Source organism: Thermobia domestica, chromosome 5 (genome assembly GCF_964235325.1).
Source record: "Thermobia domestica chromosome 5, izTheDome1.hap1.1, whole genome shotgun sequence".
Taxonomy (NCBI): Eukaryota; Metazoa; Arthropoda; class Insecta; order Zygentoma; family Lepismatidae; genus Thermobia; species Thermobia domestica.
In genome coordinates this window covers 256822674-256849021 of record NC_137458.1, presented here as the reverse complement: position 1 = coordinate 256849021, position 26348 = coordinate 256822674, and the positions used below count along the sequence as shown (strand labels likewise).

General features: G+C 36.2%; 1 protein-coding gene and 1 long non-coding RNA gene across 2 annotated transcripts; both read right to left on the bottom strand.

Annotated features, from left to right (window-relative positions):
* Positions 1–390: 390 nt before the first annotated feature.
* On the bottom strand, positions 391–13707 carry LOC145684831 (uncharacterized). The gene is made up of 2 exons (XR_014131406.1): positions 13404–13707; positions 391–730 (listed from the first exon to the last, which is right to left on the bottom strand). It is a non-coding gene; the product is annotated as an uncharacterized LOC145684831 (long non-coding RNA).
* Positions 13708–22582: 8875 nt separating this feature from the next.
* Positions 22583–23239, bottom strand: LOC145685489 (uncharacterized). The gene has a single exon (XM_081757886.1). It carries the CDS (start codon positions 23237–23239, stop codon positions 22583–22585), a length of 657 nt encoding a protein of 218 aa, XP_081614012.1.
* Positions 23240–26348: the final 3109 nt, after the last annotated feature.

Below are 26348 nucleotides of genomic sequence, written 5' to 3'. Positions count from 1 at the left end.
AGAGGCGATGAAGACAACTTCGCTTGTAGAGGGATAAATTGTTGAGGTCTTCTTAGTTTGCTAATCAGAGTGCTCCTGTTCCCCTCAGTTTTTAACTTCTGGATCCACCACCGTTCTGTAATTCATGAACTATTTACCACATTCCTACAATCTCTCTTCCGTTATCTGTGATTTTATCTGCCTATATATGGAATGATTTCTTCGTATACTAAATTAATATAAAAAAACCACTGTTTTTGCTCGTTGTTTTGCTCAATAGAAATTAACATTGAAACTAGATATGGTAATAGATCATATAACTTCCACCTTTAATTGCACTACCGAAGAGACAACAGAAAATTATGTGGAAAACTGAATGGAAAAAAGGTAAATAAATTAATATTAGAGATATACATACTCTGGTGGATAATTTATTTTGAACGATAATTTACAATAATGTACGATGAGGATGTGCATAATATTTATAATGACTGTATTTAAATTGTTATGCTTTCCTATCTTTGATGACTTGCTTCGGGCGATATAAAGTGCCGTTTAGATGCCATGCAATCTGATGTTGCTCAATCTTCACTGGATCTTGTTGAAAGATAGGATCATTTTGGTCCTTGTATTTAATTGGCTGAGGCTCAGGTTCATCTTCTGTAAGGACGTTAATCTTTTGACGAGTAGCAGGACTGGCGAAGGACACAGTGGCAATCACAGTGAATGCCAAAAACATAATTAGCGTAATCTGAAAGTAAAAGAAAATGGGAAAGTAATATTAAGGTTAGCGTCATAAGCAATATCATTAAATAAATTATGCATTAAAAACTAATGAGTTATGTTTCACACACACACACACATTGTGAAGGTACAGTTGACTTCCAAAGTATGTGAATTCAATACTAAAACCAGAAGTGATAGGTGATTACTTTCGATTACAGTTGATGGCAATTGTTCTTTGGAAGCTGAATCCATGTCAAAAACACTTTCCTGCTATCTCTTATAATAGTTACTATATAGGAATCAATATTGAAAACAGAAGTTATATCAGGTTTTACTACTTCCTGCTTGAATAGAGACATGAAGATTGAGGTGAAACTTATTCCTGGTACATCAAACACATATCAAACATCAATTTGTCGCTTTCTCTTATTGTTTCGGTTCTACTGAGATCAATATTGAAACTGAAAGTGTTGGTAGAGCTCTAAAACTAAAAGTGCTAATCTGAAATTGAAAGTGCTGGTAGATTTCCAAAACTGAGTGCTGGTAGATTTCTGAAATTGAAAGTACTGGTAGATTTCTGAAACTAAAAGTACTGGTAGATTTCTGAAAGTGCTGGAACATTTCTGAAACTAAAAGTGTTTGTAGATTTCTGAAATTGAAAGTGTTGATAGATTTGTCAAGCTGAAAGTGCTAATAGATTTCTGAAATATTGAAAATGCTGGTAGATTTCTGAAACTAAAAGTGCTTGTACATTTCTGAAACTAAAAGTGCTTGAAGATTTCTGAAACTGAAAGTGCTGATAGATTTTCCAAGCTGAAAGTGCTAATAAATTTCTGAAATATTGAAAGGTCTGGTAGATTTCTGAAGTTGAAAGTGCTAGTAGATTGTCGAAACTGAAAGTGATGGTAGATTTCTGAAAATGAAAGTGCTGATGGATTTCTGAAAGTGGTGGTAGGTTTCTGAAACTGAAAGTAGTAGTAGATTTCTGAAAGTGAAAGTGGTGGTAGATTTCTGAAACTGAAAGTACTAGTAGATTTCTGAAAGTGTTAGTAGATTTCTGAAACTGAAAGTGTTAGTAGATTTCTGAAACTAAAAATGCTAATAGATTTCTGAAACTGAAAGTGCTAGTATATTTCTAAAACTAAAAATGCTAATAGATTTCTGAAACTGAAAGTACTAGTAGATTTCTAAAACTGAAAGTGCTGGTGGATTTCTAAAACTGAAAGTGCTAGTAGATTTCTGAAACTAAGAATGCTAATAGATTTTTGAATCTTAAAGTAGTAGTAAATTTCTTAAACTGAAAGTGCTAGTAGATTTCCGAAATTGAAAGTGCTAGTAGATTTCTGAATCTGAAAATGCTAGTAGATTTTTGAAACTGAAAGTGCTGGTAGATATCTGAAACTAAAAGTGCTGGCAGATATCTGAAATTGAAAATGCTGGTAGATTTCTGAACTGTGGATTGCAATAAAGGAATATATTCAGAAACGGTACCTACTTTTGTACTACCGAATACATAAAAAAAATGCTTCTCGGTATCTGTTACATATTTTATCTGTGCTGATAAGCGTTGAAATTAGAAATCGAAGATTTGCATTGGATTCGGAGAAAGGAATAAATTGTCGAGATGAAACTTTATCCTGAAATGCTGAATCCATACCTGAAACCCATTTCTTGCTGCCCTTTGAGCATATGCTCTATGGAGATCAATATGAAAACCAGAATGATATAGGTTTTCTAAGACTTCCGGTTTAAGTAAAGATATAGGACCATAATAAAATCAATTCTAATCGGCGTTGATTGATATCATGCAATCGCTTCTTGATATCTATGACCGTTTTTATTCATTTATGGTAACCAAAGTTGAAACTTGAAATAATTCATTTTTACTACTTCTGATGGTAATAGAGGATTTTAGGGAGGAGATTGAAACCTCTTTTCGGGATGTTGAATAAAATCGAATCTATCTTTTTTGATTCGAATAAAATCGCTTTTTACCAACTGTTACTTTTTTTGTGCTGCGAAACCTGTCAACAATCGGACAAACGAATACAGCCATTTGATAAAACTTCCCGTATATAAGGTGTAAATCATTAAGATAATATAAACAACTAGAGATGGCCTGATGCGAGATCTTTGATGGTATCGAACAAGCATATATCGAATTGATCCGCCATATTGGAATAGGATATAGAGGTGTTTTTCATAGTAACTTATGTCTGTTTTATTGTTGATTGTCTGTGCTCCTCGGAAAATTTGTAAGACAACAAAAGCAACATTCCTTGGAATTTCATATGTCAAAGTTAGGTAATTTTCTTTCTTCTTTTACCCAGCAATAGTCACGATAATATAATGAGGTTGTGTACTTGTAATATCATTGGGTGAATAGGCATGTGTATTGTATTTACACTGTCAAAAGGCTCGTAAAGACTTCTATCTAGAGAATTGTCAAACTATTATTAAGTGTGCTTATTTATTCAACTATATGTTTATGAAAGGAATGGAAATCAACATCAAAAAAACGAAAGTCATGAGAATATCCCGTGGAAATGCGCTCTTACAAGTCAGAGTAGAACAAAGAGTACTTGAGGAGGCGGACAATTTCAAATATCTGGGAAGTATTTTGACGAAAGACGCGTACTGCACCAAAGAGATGAAATCGAGAATTGCTATAGCCAAAGAGGCATTCAACAAGAAAAGGTCACTCTTAACTAGCAGCCTTAATATTGGACTAAGGAAGAAATTGGTCAAGTGCTATATTTGGAGCATTGGGCTTTATGGCTCACAGACTTGGACATTACGGAGAAGAAATATTCAGAAAGCTTCGAAATATGGCGTTGAAGGAAGATGGAGAAGATAAAATAAACAGAAAGAGTAACAAACGAAGACGCTTTAAAACGGAGGAAAAGGACGCTTCTAGCCACTATCCTTCGTAGAAAAGCCAATTGGATTGGACATATCTTGGGAAGAAATTGCCTTCTTCATACTGCCATAGAAGAAAAGATGGAAGAAAAGCGAGGAATAGGAAGAAGAATAACACAAGTGATCAAAAGATCCTTGCAAGTGATCGATGATTTGAAAAATAGAAGAAAGTATTGAGAGTTAAAAGAGGAAGCTGAAAATCGAGAAACATGGAAGAAACATTTCCAGGTTCAAACTGAAAATTAAGAAGAAAAGAAATTTAAAAAAACAAAGAAAACCTCACTAGTCCCAGGACCTGCCAAAAGGCAGAAGAATTAATAATAATAATAATATGTTTATAAGTTGTTGGAAATTTTGCAAAATTATGTAACGTACAAGTGTCCTGTGACACCTTGGCAAGGCAACTGTTTGGTTGTAGTAGACTTTGCCTACGTTAAAAATTGCTAATGATGGCAATTACTGCATAAAATAATCCTCGCTGACTGTTAAAAGGAACAATAGGCCTATCTCTCATTCACGTCCTACGTTATTTATCCATATTCTGTACAAAAAGAGTAAATTTGTAGATGGGTTCACGTTCACTTTAGCAGACGGTTCTACCAAATTGAAAATTTATATTCCGTATGTAGTATATAATTATTTTTGTTTTGGTGGAATTTGTTAGTTAAAAATCACAGGCGCTACGATTTACCTTTTAAAATAATAATTTCCGATTTAGTATCGTAAAGCGTAGAGCGGATAACGTAAAGGGTTGTAGCATTTGGTATTGTCCAAAATCTACGGTAGTTTATGGGCACTTGTTCGCCTTCCACAGATTTTCTTAACTTCCACTTCGCTTACATTTGCACCATTGAAAGGATTAAGCTTAGTTAAATACCATAAGAGCAGAGAGCTGAAAAACCACATAAGTAATACAATATATGACAGAGGTGTAGATCAGAGCCCTGCAAACCCAGGCCCGAAGACAGCCCGGCCCGGCCCGGCTGGATCTGTATTCCGTGCCCGGCTCGACCGGACCCGGCCCGAATTTCGGAGAACGGGCCGGGCTCTAACCGAGCCTGACACAAACGAGTCGGACCCTAAACTTGCCGGGCGGAAACGGGCAGAGCACAAACGGGCTGGACGAAACCGGCCTGAGTCGGATAAGTCAAGTCAATCCTTCAATATGCAACGGAAAATAAGAAATGCTTCGTCGTAACATTGCAATGTCTATTTGTCCTTCTGGAATGGGAAAATCGTGTGAAAAGTTACCCAAGGTTTGCTTTCTATATCCTTATTCTGTCTATCTATTTGTTATCTGTGCTTGCTCTGTCCAGCCATGTTTATTATATAATACAACTCATGGACGTAAAAGTCTTATACTATATTCATTAGTGCGTTACGAGTAACAGAGAAGAGATGTAAAACTGCTAAACCGTATGTAATACTAACACTAGAATTACTACCGCCAATATTACTATTATTATTACGATTACGAACGCTAGTGCAAATTCCACTATTGCTGCCACTGCTACTGCTACTGCTATTACTACTATTACTCACTACTATTCTAATACGACAGCGAATACCACTACTACTATTACTAATAATACGAAAACAAACAAAAAATAAAAATGAAATCTTTGAGTTTTACGTCCCACACTTATGCCGGCTAGGCTAAAGTAGACGGCGATGATGAGAAATAAATAAAATGGCGGAATGAATAAAGTGAGAGGAAACGGGAGAACCCCGACGAAACCCATGCACACGGTGTTTGTCCACCACAAAGTTCACTTGGCGCGAGCTGGGATCGAACCAGGAACCCCATGCACCAGAGGTGAACGCTCAACCATTGAGCCACCGTTCCAGGAATACCTAATCGACCCCGGCGTCTTGGTGATTTATTTGATCATTATATTTTGTTATATTTCTAGTATCATACAATAAACAATACAGGAACATGTAACATCATTTGGTATTTGCCTTGCTAATTGAACATTACTAGAAATTGCACTGATCTTATGAACACGGAAGTTCACGGTTTCGGTCCCCGAGGTATAATGGTAGCAAAAAAAAAAAAAAAAAAAAAAAAAAAAAAAAAAAAAAAAGAAAGAAAGAAAGAAAGAAAGAAAAAAGAAAAAGAAAAAAGAAAGAAAAAGAAATAAAATAAAATAAAATAAAATCTTTAAGTTTAACGTCCCACGGTTATGCCAGTTAGGCTAAAGGAGATGGTGATAATGAGAAATGAGTGAAATGGTGGAATGAAGAAAGTGGGAGGAAACGGGAGATTCCCGAGAAACCCACGAGTATATCAAGCATCGGTTCACATTCTGTGCAGACCGGCCAAAATAACTAGCATTTCTCCGTTTTTTTCTGTACTTAGAAGGTAAATTCTGTACCACCAGACATGTCAACTCTGACGTGAAGTCGTAGCAGTTGTAGTAGTAGTACAGTACTTTACAGTCTTGAATAAATAAAGAGTTAGTTTCCCAAACACATTACGATTAACATAGGCTGACAACATTAGTTTCCGATCCGTCGTTCACAGTGTCCGAGCCGAGCCAGGCCGGCCCGGTTCGGCCCAGAAATACGTGTGCCCGATTCGGCTCTATAGCATTTGCGTCTGGCCTGGAATGTCCCCGACCCGGTTGGAATGTCCAGTTTGATATTACTTGAAATGGGCAGGGCCGGACCGGGTAATCCGCTGGGCCAAACGGGCGTGCCCGGCCCGTGCAGGGTTCTGGTGTAGATAACTAGCCCAACATATGTGTACCATTAGTAAGTATAATATTTTCTGAAAGGTACAAAGACCAAAATATTACTAGCTGACAGTTTCGCAGGGTCATTGTGCATATCAGCTGACTGAAACTTGCAGAATTCGCAATCTTGAGAGACGATATCTCGAATCGAACGCTACAATCGAGAGCAAGCTCGAATCAACACTGCGACATAGCGAAGGGCATCTCTAATCGTTTATATTATCTCAATGGTCTAAGCATAGCATAATTTGGAAGTCTTTAAAATTTAAAGTAGCATTTCACACGCCGTAGTTATTCTAGTACAGGGCGAGTATAAAACAAAACAAACTAGCAACAAATAATACGCCTATATTTTAAATATCACTCAAAAGTTTTCTTTTAGAATGAAATGTCAATATATACTAAAGGTCAGTTCAACCCCGTGTGTTCAAATTTTGCTCGAAGACATGTTGACGAAGAATCAAAAGATTTTTATCAGGCTATTTTCTTTTATAGTTTGTTTTGTCCATGATGGAGACAGTCCAATTACGATTACCATTTGAGATGGAAAATAAAATGAATTATGACAAACAAAACAAAACATAACAAACAAGTGACTTTGATAAAATATTGTATATGTACTGTCGATTTTCAAATGATATGAGATCAATATTGAAATCTCTCGATTTCAACTGGAAACTTTTGAAATGTAGAAAAGAATGGATAGAATTAGTTGGGTCGAGTGGGGAAAAAAATGAGAGGGTGTTGGAAATGGTGGAGGAGAGAAGAGAAACTGGTTGGGACATTGGCTAACAAGGAACTGTATCATGATGGACGTGCTAGAAGGTATGGTGGCAGGAAGGACAGTGAGAGGGCAAAGGAGACCACAATTAATGGACGATATCAAGTTAGAAAAATTATACGTGAAGACGAAGAGGTTACTGCAAGACGGTGGATTATGGAAGCTTCTCAGTTGACGCATGTGGCCTACCAATAATATTTCTATGATCACCTTTTTGATATTTGTTCTACAGGGATCCGAGCTGCCACTGGTGATTTCAATAGACGGATACGGGCAGAAACGGAATATATTCTTGGAAACCTAAATAAATCTGTATCTAAATATATTGTTGCTTTATGAAGATCTAATATTGAAACCGGAAGTAATATTCTTATCAGCTTCGTGTAAACTACACTGATGTAAAACTCATTCTTACATTGAAACCATATCAAAAAATCATATTCATCATGTTTTATAGCTGCTGTTTCCCTCAAACTTTCAGCTTGCCGCACGCCTTGCGTACAAGTTACATCCATGTAGATGTCATGAAAATCGTATTAGGGTCGTATTAACCCTGGAAATGCTGAAATTTGTTAACAGATTTGTTAGGCAAAACTATTTCTACTACTTCTCCTAAGGTGACAGCACCTTACTGACAGAAAAAAGAAACAAAAAAATGTTGTTTTAGTAGATGGCATGCCTAAGGAAGTATTCAATAATAACACACATGTGTTTGTTTTGACGATAAAAAATTAGCAACTTCGAGATCTATTTCGTGATCGGAAAAGGAAAACCTTTGTCTTTGAACTCCAGTTAGTGTTGCCAACCTGAAGCAACATAAAATCCCTTCAAAACATCAGAATTTTTCTTTTTCAGTTCAAACGTTCCACAATGCAATATTTTTTTCTCAGTGATGTGAATGTTCTCCTCAGGCGCGCACAATAACTATGCACTATATAACGGTCTAGACAATCTTTTAACAGTAAATGAAACCGGTATTTCAGCACGCACATAGGAAAATGACACTTGAAACGCAAGAGGTTAATTGAAAATTCTAAGTATTTACGGTTTTTTTTTTTTTTTTTAAGTTTGCCTATCAACTATGCCCAAATCTAATTCCGGTTCGATGTACTACTGACTGTTTCTTTATTATCTGTATTATGCATCACGAATTTGTTCCACTTTGCCAAACTGGCAATAAGGAGATGTGATTACATTCGTCGTAAACATATAGACAAGAAGATATCTAGACAGTGGCCTTTTGCATCATGACAGACTTCGTGTCACACTTTGTAAATTCTGTCCAACTTCTCGACCAAAAACAATACCTGCAGTACACATCTTACCTACTCAACGGATCTAGCTCCGCGTGACAGTCTTCTCTTCTCTACACCGAAAATTCAGTTTAAAAGGGAAATGGTTTGATACTGACCAGGACATCCACGATAACACGATATAGGAACTCCGGCGTATTCCACATCAGGAGTTTTCAGGACTAGTTCCAGTGATGCTGATAACGATCGAATCTTTGACTATACGCACTAGACAAGTAATTGGAAGGAAAGAAGCACCAATAGGTGCTATAGATTGTCCTTATGATTTCACCCTGCATCTGTCCTAGAATCATATGAACAGCTCTTGCGGTAAAATAGAGATTAGCTAATCAGAGAATAATATCTAATGCACGAAGACTTCCATGGGCAAAACGTGCGTCCTTCTGTTGGTGGATGTTATTTTCCGCATTCATCCACTTATTTTCCACTTTCTTGGGAATCACACGATACTATTATCAATGATCGATGATTTGTCCATGATTTATGTATTTTGCTTCTGATATCTCCTCCCCCAAAAAATATACTATTGTAGGCAGGAGCGGATCCAGGGAGGGCGTTCGGGGCGATCGCTCCCCCCAGAAGAGGAAGTTTCCTTATTTTATATATATAATTAAAACCCATCCCAAAGTTTGGAGCCCTTAAAAGTAGCAGTATGACAACCCACCGCCCCCCTCCCCCTTAGAAGTCGGTCCTGGATCCACCCTTGATTGTAGGTATGAAGATACAGTAGTTCTCATAATCATTAAATTCAAAGAGGGAGTTATAGGCTTTCTTTCCGAAATGAAAATTCTAGTTTTATGTCCCTCGTTATACCCTTTGCTCCATTTTCGATGGGAAGAGATCGAACTTACTACAGTCATCCAGATTCCACGTTAAGGGGACTGACTACTAAAAATGGTTTGAAAAAATAGCCCGTTTTTGGTAAATGAAAAGAGATAATGAAATGTAACTTACTATAATAATAGATAATGTTATTCTAAACCCGAAAATACGAATCAAAAGAGTTTTCAGTGTTGCCATCCATAGAAATTACAGTGTGATCAGACTTTGAATTATCCAAAAATCTAGGTTAAGGTAGCGACTAGAAAAATGAACTCGACGGCAATTGATGGCTTATCATGTAGTCTTGGTTAATTGTCAACTACTTTTTAAATAATATTTGTATTTATTCTGTAATAAACAGTACAAAATAAATACAAATACTATTTTAAAAGAATAGCAAACAAGGAACCAAGACAACATAATAAGTCATCAATTACCGTTGAGTTCGTTTCTCTAGTCGCTGTCTTAAAGTATATTTTTGGGTAATTAGGGGGGCGCGGTGGCTCAGTGGTAGAGCGTTCACCTCTGGGGCTTGGGGTCCCGGGTTCGATCCCAGCCCCCGCCAAGTGAACTTTGTGGTGGACAAACACCGTGCTCGTGGGTTTTCTCGGGGTTCTCCCGTTTCTTCCCACTTTCTTCATTCCACCATTTCACTCATCTCTCATCATCACCGTCTCCTTTAGCCTAACCGTGGGACGTAAAACTCAAAGATTTCATTTCATTTTTGGGTAATTCAAATTCTGGTCACACTGTAATTTCTGCGGATGACAACACTGAAAATTCTTTTGATTCGTATTTTCGGGTGTAGAATAACATTATCTATTACTATAGTAAGATACATTACATTATCTCTTTTCATTTACGAAAAACGGACAAAAGAATATTTTATTTAGCTTTTGTATAATTTTTAGTAGTCTGCCCCCTTAAGCTGTGAGTGCTCTCATATATATCCTTATTGTTTACAAAGGAGACAAAATGAATTAATTTTTTCTTGTAACTGATAAATATATTTTTGCACTGTTAGACCTTATAACTTATCTTGCGGTTGAACCGGGAGCTTCCTTGACCGGTTTCGATGCCAAGAAATAAAGGCCCAAGGAAACTCACTATGTTTCGTAAATAAGGGTACCTATAAGATAAGAAGAGATGAGAAATAACTTTCTCGTTTCGTTTCGTAAAATTTCTAGAAGTGTCGTTTCATTTCGCCTCAATTCTCGAATAATTTTCCTCGTTTCGTTTCTTTGAAAAATGAAATGAAATCTTTCAGTTTAAGACCCCACAATTATGACTTTTAGGAGCGAGACGGATGAATAACCCTTTTAGAATTTTTCCTAACTTTTCTTACCATGGCGTAGTATCGTCACGCCTTTATTTTTCAAGATATCGGATTGAAACTTAGCATGCGGATTCTGTGCACCTTTGGGTATTTCCTAATTTTTTGAGTTTCCTACGCGAAACCGGAGCCGAGCCCGAGTGGCACAAGTGTTCCCAGGAGGTGATTTTCTTTTTCAGAAAAATTTCCGTTTTTTCCGATTTTTCTAGTTCAAGTGTATGGTATGGACATGTGAGTTATACCGTTGGAATGGGCTTGCTATTCTGAAACAAATGACGTTTGAACCATGACTCTAGGCCAAATAGTAATGACGCAGGAAAAAAATCTGATCCTTATGTGAACTCAGGCCCGGGCCAGAGGAGCGCAAAAATTTCGAATTTTTTTTCGAAAAATCTCCTAGTTTTGCCCAAATTTCATGTTTCTGGTGTATAATACGGACAAGCAAGTGGTACGCTCTATCCTTAAAAAAAAAAAAAAAAAAAAAAAAAAAAAACGAGATATGAACCATGTTCTTGCCATAAATGGTAAGGAAGCAGTAGTTGTTTGAGTGAAAGTCTAAAATTTGCCTCAAAAAGTGGAAATCCTAAAAGGGTTAAAGCAAGTGAATGATGATGGAAGAATTGGTGGAATGAGAATGTGAGAGGGGAACGGGAGTACCCCAAGAAAACCCACGGACACGATGGTGTCCACCACAAGTTTCGTTTTTTTGAATTCCTATATAAGCCCTACAAAATTTTTGTACTGTGCTTTTCCTAATTTCGTGTAAAAGTTATTAGAATCCTTTTGCGTCAGAGAGGCCCAGGAAGGAAGTGATATACCAACATTTAAACCACATTTATAAATTATGTATGTTGTGTAATAACTTGCATATTTTTAAACTTTCATAAATACTCTTCATTTCGCTAGTAAATCCTTTTACTAATTTATGGATTTTATTTTGTGAATCATGAAGCATAAATCAATGTTTGAGATCTAAGAAATTGGGGCTCGATCTAGTGTTATCTAAGAGACTCGAGAATTTCTAAACTCATCTCGAATTTAAAACAGTACACTTCACCTTGACTCATCTCTTTTCTCGAAACGAGAATCGAGGCGAGTAATTTATCGCCTCGTGGGTAACACTATTTATAAAATCGGAAACATTTTATGAAAGTTACACTGAAACAACTAAAAGTGCATTGACCGATAATTCTTTATCCAGTCCAACCTTAAGCAACATGGTCCGTCGATAAGAAAATTCAACAAAACCATTTCTTATGTTTCATATAAGTAGCAATATATATTTCAATGGAAATTATGGTTTAACATATTTTTCTTCGAACAGATGAAACCACCTCAGACTTACTTCTACCACAAGCAATAGGGATAATTTGAAAGTCTTAAGTAAGACACATATTGCTGGTTTTATTTATGAAAATCTGAAAAAAAAATATAAAATTAACAGTAGTTTTTAAAAGTGGATAAGTTATCTCCATATTCTGTGTGGAAGCTCCAAGTATTGAGACGAATATAAATCTTCAAAAGAAGTATCAGCCATGGCTGTTTTTAAATCTTAAACAGTAGAATCTATTGGAAAACTCTAATGAAAATTTCTATCCCAAACTATGTGAGTTTGTACTGGATAATACTGTGTCTATGAGATTTCTCGCGGCACTCTGGTTTCCCTCCACACTTAGATTGAGTCAATTATTTGACAATCATTGTGTTTCATTAATCATCCGTATCCATTAGCCTAAGGAGCATAACTGTAAGATGTAAAACTGAAAAAAATCATATTTTCATCATTAACTATACTGTACACCAACATTCATGAAAATTCATGCGATATTGAAGAATATCCGCAGTAAACACGATTTCTTTAGAAAAGAAATATATGATGTGGTATCTGACTAATTTTAATGCTATCCAAAAGGGTCCATAGTGAAAACAACGTACATGCTGTTTCATGAAAAATGCTTTACACCCGTTTTAAGACCGTAATTCTTTGGCATATGGTCAAAGGGGCTTAGGTCAAGAAATTATTTTTCCTCAGGAGAGACAAAACAAACTTTCAAAAATATGTCAACAGAGGAGCCCGGAGAAAGAAGAAACGAGTTAGTTATATCCTTTCAAGAAAAGTAACCAATTTAATATTTCTAAATTTATTTTCGTAATTATATTTAAAGATTAGTCATCATTTAGTAAGATATCTTTACGATTGTATACTATTTATGTCGCAAAGTGCACTGATAGTGAGATATTACTGCCATTAATATGACAAATACAAAGTTAGCATAAAATAATTTATTCATGATGGATATGGAATTATCACGTACATCAATAGCTCCGCAATTTGCTTTCCGCCCGTCATCCCCAAACGGCCCTGGTCCAAACGACACTTAAAAAAAAAAAAAAAAAAAAAAACCTTTTATTCAACAACCCACAAAACAGACATTTATTACTTCTCAATTTTTTTCGCTCTTTCTGTAGGTACTTAACTTTCAATTTAGCACGTCGTGTTTCCCTTAACTGTAATAATTAAATACAAATAGTCACTTGTATTTTCTATTCTAATACTTGTATAGGGGTCTATTTGATACAGACCACTTGTCCCAGTCGCCATTGCTTTTGACTTTCTAACGTTTTCTTCTGTCTCATTTGGAACCAAATATAAAATCTTGTATTATCATTTTTATAAACACAATCTTAAACAAATCATGAGAAATTAGTAAAAAAAAAAATACAAAATATAATCTAAGTAAATCTAATGATAAATTTAATAAGATTATGTAATAACAAAGTAATGTACTTACAGAATTCATAACTGTGTCGAAATATATTGAGAATCCTAATCACAATTGCTTCTAAGTGGAAACCTTGAGGAAGATTCTATTTTGTCGCTGAAACTTCCGTTGCGTTGCAATTTATACCTTTTGGAATAGTATTGTCTTCTATACAATAGTGTATCTCTTGATAGCACACGTTGTGCGTTGACGGAAATAAGGGGATTTTCGTTGTTCTACTATAATCAACAGGCTGACGTCATGCTTTTACTGCGAAATACTTTTCCTCTTCTCTGTTAATGGGAGTTTCGTTGGGCGACGAAAAGGGAAGAATAAAACTTGCTTGACCTCCTTACTTGCATCAGCATGGTTGCCACCTAATCCAACTGTAATTATTCTATTCAATTGCGGTTATTTCTTAAATTAATGGAAAACTTTTCAAGGTAATTCACTCCTTAGGTTTAATCTTTGTCTGCTGGTGCAATTCATTTCCTAGTTTGTCGTCGGAAAATACTAATATGGTTCATGGAAGAACATTAGGAAACTTCCATTTACCTGGGAATAGCTATTTGGGAATTAAGCGTAGCCCCTACTAGTAGGCGCGGATCCAAGGAGGGGGCTATAGGGGCTACAGCCCCCCACTTGACGCTCAGGTATACACTGGATAAAATGGGCTTCAATCCTGCTTTACACTGGATAAAGTGGCAACCTATGGTTTAGCCCCTCCCTTGATCATATCCTGAATCCGCCGCTGCGTACTAGGTTCTAATCTCGGCTCTTACCGTAAATCTTCACTAAGATTTGATCATTTGTTTGTCATTCAAATACAAATTTAATGGAGTATTTGAGTTGTTCCCGCTATGATTGGTGTATAGAGTAAAGGATATTCATAAGAAATCATTTATGTACTTTTTAATTCTAAAGTGAATTATGCAAGTGATATTCAATAAACACGTTTATCCTAGGTGAAAATTCAACATTGAACCGTTACGAATTGTGTCTACAAACGAACCTACACGCGTTAAGATAATTACTGGCTTAAGTGAAGCATCAACCTCTATAAATGTTGAACTATGCATTTGTAATGAAATCATGTCCATTGACGCTAGGCGCTCACCCAGAGATTTTTTTGTTGAAATGGCGATCCAAAGTCGAAAATATATTCCTTCCCCCCCCCCCCCAAGTTTCATACTTTTATTCGTAGCTACATGTGTTCTAGTTTAAAATGCCGCTAATACAAGACCGGCCTAAGCAATTTGACGCCCCGTGCAATCACATTATTTGCTGCCCCCTTTTTTTCTCCAGAAAGAAAAAATCTTAAAAGTCACGATTTTAAGTATGCTACCCCACCATAAACAACGAATGGGAGGGAAAATGCACTCGCACGCAGAATGGACTAAACACTACAAATACAATCCCGTTGTGTCTGCTTTTTTTCTTTAAATAATAATCTATTATCTTAGTGAAAGATAAAGCAAACACACCTGCAGAAGAAAGATGGTAATCCTTGTATATATATATAATTCAATATCGAGCTTCAATCTCAATATATGACTTTGCAATTCCAGTGCAATTAGCTCTTTTACCTTTATTTCTTGATTTTCCTTCTACATCTATTAAAAATTAAAAAGAAAAAAAAACTTGTTTCCATCTTCAATGATAAGAAACTTGTTTGTGAATAAGACAAGACTGAATGGAAAAGGTGTTCGCTACTGTTGATAATTGAGTTCTTGTATTTGACAACAATCGAGCAATTCATGCTGGAATTTGTTTGACCATTTGCTTTAGCACTGTCCATATGGGAAACTAATGCAACCTAAACATGATTTATGAATATAGTATTCAAATAGAAGGTCAGCTTAGTAAATTTAACTAACATTATCATGAAATCTGTTTCCATTTATTCTAAATAATAGGCCTATAATTATGACAGATTTTGCTGCCCCTCTAAGTCTTGCCACCCCGTGCAAATGCAAATGTAGTAGAGCTGACCATGTGCTAATACATTTAATGTAATAAATATTATAAGCAGTACGTACAAATGGAGTTAGCTCGTATCTTGTTGATTTTTAGCTTTGGAAATATTCCTTAGTATTAATAAAAACAAGCCTGACCAAAACACCAAATATATATTAATACTTGTGTAACAGTTTGGTAATGTAACAGCATTTGTTGATGATATTATTTGTTTCAAATATCATTTTCCTCACAAGAATATAACAAGTAAGTATAGTTTCAGAGTGTGGAACTAAGACCTCCAAACTATAGTGATTAAATACCCGAACTTGAAGGAGTGCATCTATAAGTACTGGGCTGCAATTGAGTAGTAAGATCAAAGATGGGCATTGAATCCATATCAAAAGGCCATTACACGCTATCCTGCACTGTTTTTGTTCTATGACGAAATCATTTATTTCATCAACTTTTGATTTGAATGGAGATATGATGAAAGAGATAGAACCTATTCTTGAGACATTGAATCAGTTACAAAAAAACCGCTTCTTAAACGTGATTTACCATTTTTGTTCCACGGATATCAATATAGAAACAGAAACTGATAGAGTGTTGTGGATAGTCTTTAAATGTTACCTTGAATCCTTAAAAAAAATAAGAAAAAGAGCTTCTCGCTATCTTTCACCGGTTTTGTTCTATGGCAGCGTTTCCCAACCTTTTGTAACTCGCGGAACACTACACTGTTAAAATAATTTCTTAAATTTGAGAAATCATTTCTTATCTGTGCACCGAGACAATATTTTCTTAGAAATGAGATTTGGCAATTCTCATTTATAAGGAAAGTAATAGAATATTTTCTCGTTTCACTTTATACAACCTCATCTACTTTCCTTCATTTCTCATTAATGAAAGTTTCAAACTCTTGTTTCTAAGAAAAGATATTCTCGGTGCACAGATAAGAAACGGTTTCTCAAATTTAAGAAAGTATTTTTAACAGTGTACGGGCATTACTTGGATTCTCGCGGCATACTTATAGATATTATTATTTGTAAATATAAAACACAGTGGTATTTTTGTGATTATTGATCTCCTTCTCACAGAGAAGAAAGCACGAGCACTGGTTTTTAACCGTGGTAATTCATTATGCTTATTTTTCATTCTAATTTAAAAACAGAAAACAATTGCAATGAAATATTTGGACTCAGGTTTTTAAAAATACGCATTCTTTTTAAAAACTGTATCCAACCTTTTACTAAGAAGGAAGATCACTAAATAACGAACGAACAAACAAACTTTTAAAACACAAATGTAAGTAATTTGTCGAAAGGATTGCATGGTATTTTAAATTTTCAAGTAACGATATAGTCTGCAACAATAAAGAAGCAATAATGGTCATAACAATGATAACAAATACTTTTTTCAACATTAGAAATATACAGAGCAGTAAGCCGGTATGAAACTTAGAATTGTAGATTCATAGTAGAGGTTCATAGTAATGTGAAATACAAATAGGGTCTATACATTTTCCCCTACGTTTTGAAATTTGATTGCTATAAAATAAATAATTTTGTTTCGATTCTTCGCGGCACACCAGCGTCCCATTCACGGCACACCGGTTGGGAAACGCTGTTCTATGGTGATAAACGTTGAAATCTTTACTCACACTGAAAGTAATAGTAAATTCAAACTACCTCCGTTTGTGGTAGAATGTTGTGGATAGCCATGGTATGTCGCCTTGAGACTCGGAATCGTTTCCAAAAAAACGCTTCTCGCTCTTTGTGACCATTTTCGTTATAAGGTGATAAATATTGTAACAGATATTGAAATCAGAAGTAAGAGTAACTTCTCATTATCTGTTACCGTTTTCGTTTTATGGCGATAAATGTTTACAACGGAGCACTTTGGCTCAATAGTAGAGCACTTGCCTCTGGTGCCTGAGATCAAAGGTTCAATCCCCGGCTAAGTAAATTTGTGGTGGACAACATATTGTCCGTGGGTTTTCTCAAGGTATTGTCGTTTCCTCCCACTTTCTCATTCCTCCCATTCCTACATCTTCATTCACTTGCATCCATCATCGTCTCCCCTAAAGTGCATAATCAGGGGGACGTTAAACTGAAAGATTTCAAAGATAAATGTTTGAAACCGGAAATGGGTAACTTTAACCATTTTCGGTTTGAGTAGAAGATTAGTAACGGAACAGATGTATACTATTCTTGGGACGCTGGATCGATTACAAGAAACCGAACGTTGATGACTTTTTATCGTTCTTGCTCTTCGGAAATCAGTATTGAAAACGGAAGTAATAATAAATTTGAACCATTTTCGGTTTTGGTAATGTATTGTGGATTGTCATGGGAAATTATCTTGAGACGCTGAATCGTTTTAAAAAAAAAATCCTTCTCGCTATCTGTTACCGTTTTCGTTCTATACCGACAAACGTTCCAACTGAAAATGACTAATTGAAACTACTTCAGGTTTGAATAGGTGAGTTAAGTGGGGAAATAAAATTATCCTCAGGAATTGCTAAATCAATTGCAATACAACGCATCTCAATATTTCTTACAGTTTTTGCTTTGATATCTGTTCTATAGGACTTCCGATACTTATGCATAGCATAGTTTGAAAGTCTAATAAATGATAATATAATGGTAGTCTATACTACCAGATTTTTTAAAATTCAAGGTGTCCCTCACGAGTCAGCATTATATCCGCTACTATACAAAATACTGTAATTATATGTACATTATTTATCAACGATCGTAATGCTGATGATATTACTCTGCTAGTATGTGTCAAAACAACACAATAAATCGACAATAAAAGTACAATGTGCCTCTCTATCTGGAGTAATTGAATGAAGGCTATGATCGAAGATTCAATAGTATTAAAACACAAGCTTTAATCATGCAAACACAGAAAGCACGAAGCCAATATGGCATATTCTACTTCTTCTCAAAGTCCACGTTCATAGCACTCAGATATCTCCGAATGCTAGAGTAAAATGTGTACTGTAACATTTGATTTCAAGGTTAACTGAAAACCGCACAGTCCAACCATTTTTATACCTATGATTATCAAAATAACAGCAATGTATAAAAATGGCTATTGATGGCATTGTAATACCTTTCATTCTCAAAACAACTCCGACGCAGCGTGGAATAAAGTCATCATAACGGTTGCGAATGATGGCAAGTGGAAAATTACACCATTTCGCGAACAGTGTACTCGCGTCAGTTCCGTAAGAGGAGATCGAAACATAAATCTGCGCCGCATTTTTGTCTCCAAGACGGACCACAGGTGTCCAATTATGTTGAGATCCGGGCATTGGTGTGGCAGAGGAATGGTTTAACTTAATTTCCGTGATCCTGAAACTATGGCGCAACAGCTCTGTCACCGAGCCGCTCATGTGTAAAAAGCAATCATTAGAATAAATCTCTTGAAACGTTTGTACCTTAAAAAAAAACTTGAGGATTATCCTCTGATGCACTTATTAAAACTTTTCACTATCCGTGTGTCACAAACAGCCAGAAAGCTTGGGTCTGACGGCAATTCCCATAGCCGACTCCTAATTTGAGCTTTACAACTCGCGTTAACACATTAAACTCTCCAGTCCAACTTGTTTACTTTGTGTGAGCATCGTTGTTGTACAGATGTCATACTTCTATCTATTTTCTAGTCATTGGTTCAACATGTGTTTGAACGTTTTAATATCCACTTCTTGAATTTGACGTTTTACTTTTAAAAACGGTATATTGTCACTGTATAAGTCAAACGTTACAGGCGTTGGAAGAATGTGCTTGTACCAGCTTTTGCAGTCGGCGGTCATCTTTATCTAGTCGAATGTGATTCACAAGTAAGTTTAACAATACATATATACTCAGTATTATTTTTCTGACTGTTGTAGTGCAGACACACATTTGAAATACCAAAACAATTTTATTTCACGTAGCTTTTTGGTGGGAACTCTCCATTGTATTTAATTTGATGATTAGTTATTTTTGATGATTTCGCTAACTTTATTTGTGATTTATGAAGAGTTTATTTTAGAATTTCTGTTACTTTATTCCATGATTTCTGCAACTTTTCTTCATAATTTATCACAGCTTGATATTAGGCATAAATAATTATATACACAAGTACTATTCTGTTAATTGCGTTTACTCTGTTTTAATATGCCAAAGTACTTTAATAAATTCATTTTTCTGTCAGTCCTAATAAGTGCTATCAACATAATTTTTCGCATTAGGAAAATCTTGAATGGCGAATATTGAATTCAAGACTCGTCTACAATTTATATGGATCATCCATATGTAAATTCCATTGCCAGAGGTTATTAAGTGAATTTTGGAAAGGCGTAACTTGATGTCATCCCTCATAATATAATCCTGTTAATGGAATATTTACATGATGATATATCATTAACAAACTCCATCTGAATCGTCCGGATGAAAGTATCCCGAAAGTAAACTATCCTCTTTGGAACTTTTAGTAGAAAAAGACATACATCATATTTTAAATTTGTTACTAGAATATTAAGATATCATTATTATTGATATTAGGATGTCCCTTATAAAATGTGATTTCGTGTTACAATACGCACTCCTGCAAAATGTAACACGCATTAGTGAAGTAGCAGCTCCCTACGAAAAAGTTAAACCATGACGACCTGAAGACAAAGTCATGAAATGACGTCTCCACATTATAATATAATTTAGAATTTCCAACCGTGATAACGGAGAAACCAAATAAGACACAGAAACGAAACTTTGCATGAAGCAACTACGGAAAAGAGGACACCTGACTAAGTATTTACGAACATCACCGGATAAACAGTGTTGCCAACCAAAGAGAAAATTTTATTTTTGTAAATTTAATGATCTAAATTGGATATCATCATTCGAAGCAACAATGAAAATAAAGACAGAAGAGATGGTAAACGCAGATCAATGTTGCAAACTTTTCGAGAAGTATCGCGAAACGTGTTAAATGCAAACATCTTTGGCGCACACAGGGAGGGAGGTACTAACGTTTTGTACACCTTAAATTAAATATTGATAGGAACTGTTTGCACTGACTCCAAGTTTAGAAGGGTCCATTGAACAATGTTGCCATTAACAGAAGAGAAAAGTTAAGTTTGGAAAAGGTACAATAACTCGAAGAAGATCAATAGTGCAGTATGGTTTAAAACCTATAATGCAAGGTGGTTTCGCGTGAGGAGCAGTATTATTGTTATATGATTTTGATAAGTCCATGTACTGACTGAGAAATTCGGTATTTTGTTAAAGCTGAGAACTGTAGTTTGCAAAAGATGGCAACGCTGCGTGAGCCAATGGCGTTTGCATTTAACATATGTTTCACATTATTTCTCGAATCGTTTGCAACACTGATCAGCGTTTACCATCTATTTTGTCTTTATTTTCATTGTTGCTTCCAATGATGATATCCAATTTAGGTCATTCGATTTACAAAAACATAACTTCTCTTGGATTGGCAACATTGTTCATCTGGTGATATTCATCAATTCACAGGCAGGTGTCCTTCTTTCTGTAGTTGCTTCGTGCAAAGTTTCGTTTCTCTGCCTAATGGTTTCTCCGTTATCATGGTTGAACATTCTAAATTATATTACCTTATATAAGGGACACCCTATGATGATTGCTGTTGGAGCAATTATTCCACGTTGACATGAAATTATGAATGCCATGGAAGAAGAACTTCATGGATTGAATATGGACTTGACAGCTGGCTGTACTTCTTCATCCGATCCATAGTGGTGCCCCCGGAGGTGTGTCTTGAGTGGCCCCAAAACGTGGAAATCACAGGGACGCAAATCAGGACTATACGCTGCGTGGTCTAGCACTTCTCACTTCTACGACACCAAAATATCCTGTGTTTGTTTGGCGACATGAGGCCGGGGATTGTCGTGCAATAAAATGATGCCCTTTGTGAGGTTATCCCAGCGTTTAGTCTTGATTGCTAGCCGCAGCCGATGGAGAATGTCTCAGTATTTGTTGGCTTTCATTGTTTCTCCTTTGGAGAGAAACTCCACTAGCAGAGGGCCCTGCTCGTCGAACAACACGGTTGAAAAAGTGGGTATATGGTTTCATCTCCGGCAATGATTTTTCCAAGGAAATCGCCGCCCTCGTTCTGATATCGCGTCAAATGGTTCAGTGATATTTCTATTCTGTTGTGTCGCTGTTCCTCGAACAAACACTTGGGGACCATTGAGCACAAACCTTCCGGTAACCAAGTCTATTGCTCAGAATATCATGCACACTGCCATGAGACATCTGTACTTGAGCACTAATGGTATCCAAGGAGACCCGTCTATCAGTTTGAATGTAATTGTGAATAGCAGCAACTGTCTCATTAGGAATACGATTCGTCACCTGCCCGAGTCGCGCGTCATTTGTCAGTGTGTCCCTGCCACCACGAAAACGCCAATAGAGGAGAAGGTCTAAATATGGGCTACCATTTTTATTTTTTGAATATCAATAAAATTTTCTAAGGAATGTACGAAATAACAACTCCAAATCTGTTGAGAGATGTTAACTTTATAACAGAGTTACAAATATAGCTGAAAATTCCAAGACTAACGACAATAAACACAGTTTTCTGAGAGAGGAAATAATGTTAAGTTTTGAAAGTATGGTCTAAATATGGGCTACCTTCGAAATTTGCCACAAAGAACTAAGAAAAATGCTTGAAGGTAGCCCTACAAAATAAGGTGAAAGAATAATGTAGAGGTGATGACTGTCTATTTATACAAGTCACATATGTAGTCTTCCTTTTCCGCACCAGCACATTCATTATGTGCCCACATTGAACACATTATACATGTAACCCATAGCTCCCCTCGTGTATCTTCAGAGAATTTCCTATCGCAGAATATACAATTTGCGTTTTCGTCATCAGGCTTTTCGTGTCCAACAGGCATATCTAAGTTAGTATCTTCATCATCACAAAGATCTAAATCAGAAATCACCATCCTACATTCTTTTGAATCTGATTCTTGTCTTGCAAATTCCAGAGATCCTTGTCTTCTTTTCTGTCCAGGTGTATTCCTTTTTACATTTGCAGATTTGTAGTCAAGGTAGTCAACGATAATGACTTCTTGCATTTACGGGACGTTTGTAAGGAAGTAAGAACTGTTTCTTTGTGAGGAGTACCCGTTATAACAGTAGCACGTGTTGGTTTTCTACTTCGATTGCTGAGTCTTTTTTTAATTATAGGAACTGTTGAAATATGAAATGGACTTACTAGATTTGAAGTACCAGGTACTGTGTTGTGAGTATCTTGAGATGTAAGGCAGGGAAACTCTTCAAACGATGATGTAGAAGGGACAGGATCTTGGGCATTGTTGTTTTGGCTCTGATCTTGATCCACAGTAGGTTTAAGGGTTGAGTTGCATTTTTTTGTGCTTTTATTTCAGAAGTTATGAAATCTGCATCACTAAAAATATTTGGATTCAGTGGGAAAATTCGTGTGGACTTAAAACCATTTACAGCTATTTCCACAGTTTGGACTTTAAGGTATGCTCTTCCAAATATCTCCATGATGTCATAAGGTGTAACTGGTCGTTGCGACTGACGAAGCCATTGCCTTAATTCCTTACTATAATAAGCCTTTAGGGCATCCATAAAGGTCTTGGCTAGTGGCTGAAGTTTGTGAGTTGTGTGCGGTGGCAATGAAATTATGGTAACGTGATGATTATGTGCCATCTCAATGACGTCAATATTTCGAACGTGACTATAGTGTCCATCAAGAATCAGCAGAACCGGTGATTCTTCAATCGGACGAAATTTCTCAACAAAATGAGAAAACCACTTGGTGAATAAATTGGCTTGTACCCACCCACTAGGATGCGCTACGCCAACGGAACCTGGAGGACTTCCTTTCATTAACTGACTACCCATATTTGTTCGCGGAAATATTATCATGGGAGTCATAAATTGTCCAACGGCACTCATACAGGCAATATTTGTGATTGTTGCACCTTTCTCTGCAAAAGTTAGAGCGGCATATTTGTCTTTTACCTTTCCTTCCAATTATAGACGGGAATTTGCATTGAACAATTGTAAGGGCCGTCTCATCACATTGTAGACATTCTCTGCAGGATATTTGTATTTTTCATAAGCATCTTCGAACAGACGAAAAAACTGCTGAACATTTTCCTTGTTGAAACCAAAAGCCCGAGCAAAAGACGTTCCACATGGTATACGAAGCGAAATAACGTTTTTGTGCCGACGAAGGAAAAGATCAATCCACGATCTTCCAGCCTCTGCGTCCCTAAATGGATGTTGAAGACCATTTCGTGATGCTAGTTGATACGCCATACGTTGCAAGTCGCTCCTGGTGTATCCAAAGAAATTTTGCCCCATGAGGAGTAGATATTCTACCAATTGTTTTTCAAGCTCGTCACCTAATATCAGTTTTCTTCCAAGTTTTGTCGTTGCTGCTTCAATGGGAGTTAGATTGTGTTTTTTGCTTAACGTTTGCAGAGTTGCACGTGGCACATTAAACGTCTTTGCTGCTTTCAGCGTCCCCATGCGGTTTTCACTTACAGCGCAAATAGCACTCGCCATGTCCTCTTGCTTCCACATCTTTCTCTTGCCTTTTCGAGTGTACTTGGGTTTCGATCTTGGCATGCTGAACCATCTGAGAATTTTACAATGATGGTCCAAATATGGGCTACTAGCTTATATTTAGACCTAGCAAGGTAGCCTGTATTTAGACCATTCGTAGATTTTGCTTTGTCACGCAACAGTACTCATACACAATATTATTTACCTTTTGTTTTCTACTAACTACAAGTGCTATTCCTGCATAATACAACTCACATGTTACAATTTTTTAAATTGGGTTTTATTATGGTCAAAAATAACACAAAACACATATCTGATAAAACTCCCGCGATTGAACACAGGCAAAACACACAAGTTGATCAACCAGACCCAACTGTTCGTCGCCAACTGAACCACGCCACCACCTTCGTCCTTGAATAATGCTTTCACACCTTTGTGAGTAGGTGGTAGCACTACACAAGCATTCAGAAGTCTAGAACGTCACCTAGCCCATATTTAGACCACAGCCCGTATTTAGACCTTCTCCTCTACTACTTTCACACTATTTTGTCTGAAACACACGTTGTACCATACACAATCTGCCTTCTCCTGTGTATGTTCGCTAGATGGACATCTTCGACATCAAGAAAGCGTATCACACCCCGCCGTTCTTCCTTGGTAACGTTGGTCACTGGCACTACCAGTGGTGTCACACGGGGCTACGTCTTAATTGGGGGAGAGAAAGGAACATTCGTAAGTATCCAACCTCTGCTAACGTTTCACATTACCCCCGTGCGCAACAAATGTAATTTATTATGGCCTACACATATGTGGATATAAACAACAAACAGGACTAACATCTCCCTCAACACATTCTCCGAATATTTGCAATTGGACCTTTTCATTTCACTGAACCTTTGTATATATATATATATATATATATATATATATATATATATATATATATATATATATATATATATATATATATATATATATCGTTATAGCCTTTTCCGAGAAAACTGGGAAATTTGATTTTCACCTTCCACTCTCCTTCCAAATACCTTTATATTTGGGATAGACAAAAAAAAGTTCTAAAAATGGCTGTAGAGGAACTTATACAGACCTTAAGATTGAAATTTTCTTTAGATTTGTTGAATGGCATGACCTCTAGGCGATCGTACATATGTAGGGAAGAACAAAGCATTAAAAAAAAATTAAGGGTATGTTGGGGTCATGAAACGTATAAACCTTTGAAATCTGATTTTTTTTATGTTCACAATAATACTTCTCTCTTATTACGGCTTGAAAGTAGAAATAAATATAAATCAGGAATAAAATAGCACAAAAAGAATGTCAGAAGTACAAGAGATTATAGAAGCTACTACTATTTATATACAAAAACCTAGTACTCCACAATATTACGTAACTTTCCCGAAATTGTGCATTTGTAGTCATGTCGATCTCCACAACTACAGTATAGTAGCAATATTTTTTTTTCATAAAGTAACATTTTCTCTCCAAAAATCTGCAAATTAGTTTGTGCAGTCGTATTTTACAGTACATCTAAAATTGAGTAATATTCATTTTCCTCATTTCTAGCAACTGAAAAAGAACATACTTCCACGAACCCTGTATTGATAAAACGTAGAGTTCCCTTATAGTTAAACGGTTAGCGTACGCACCTTTGGCGTGGGAGACCGGGGTTCAATCCCCGGCGGGAGCTCATGTGGATCGGATTTACGTTAAGGTGTAGGTCTGTTTTACGTAGCCTCGCTGCTGAAAGGGACGCTGAACTCAAATTCAAATCAAACAATAAATCATCCAATGTTTATAAACCACAAACAGTTAAATATAAAAAGATACAAGAAAAAAGTGAAATAGAGAAATGTCAGTAGACGTATTGAATGGAGCGTGCAATTTGTCTCTCAAGGCCCTATATTGTGGAACTCTAGTCGTTCGAAAATTTTAAATAGGAAAGTATGTGATTGAAAAGACCATGAAAAAAAGTAGCAACGTTGATTTCTGTTTCACTTCGCGAAATTCTCTCTTACACTGAACACCTATTCGTGATCACCTGAATTTTGTTAAAATAACTGTTTTGGCTTTGCAGTCTTTCTCCTCCATCGTGTCTTAACAGCTACTATAGAGGAGCTCACATTTGAATAGTGTCCATTTCATAAACTTCACCTTACACAATACATACACAAAATCTTACAAAAGTTGCTTGTTGTTTCATATCTCTTTTAATGATATAGTACATCATATGGTATCCCATCTAACATTGCTCCATATAAACAAGCCGCGTAGAATGATTTGCACGCTCCATCAATGCACGTTATGAAATTTTCCTATCTCACGTTTCGTTTCGTCTTTTTCTCGTCATTTGTTTGTGATTTATAAGTACTGTGTGTTTTATCTTAAACATCCTGTATTTATTTTCCTTGTTGCTTGTTATTGA

Excerpts from the sequence above, each read along its gene's own strand:
- LOC145685489 (XM_081757886.1), bottom strand. The coding sequence starts at position 23,239 with ATGGGTAGTCAGTTAATGAAAGGAAGTCCTCCAGGTTCCGTTGGCGTA.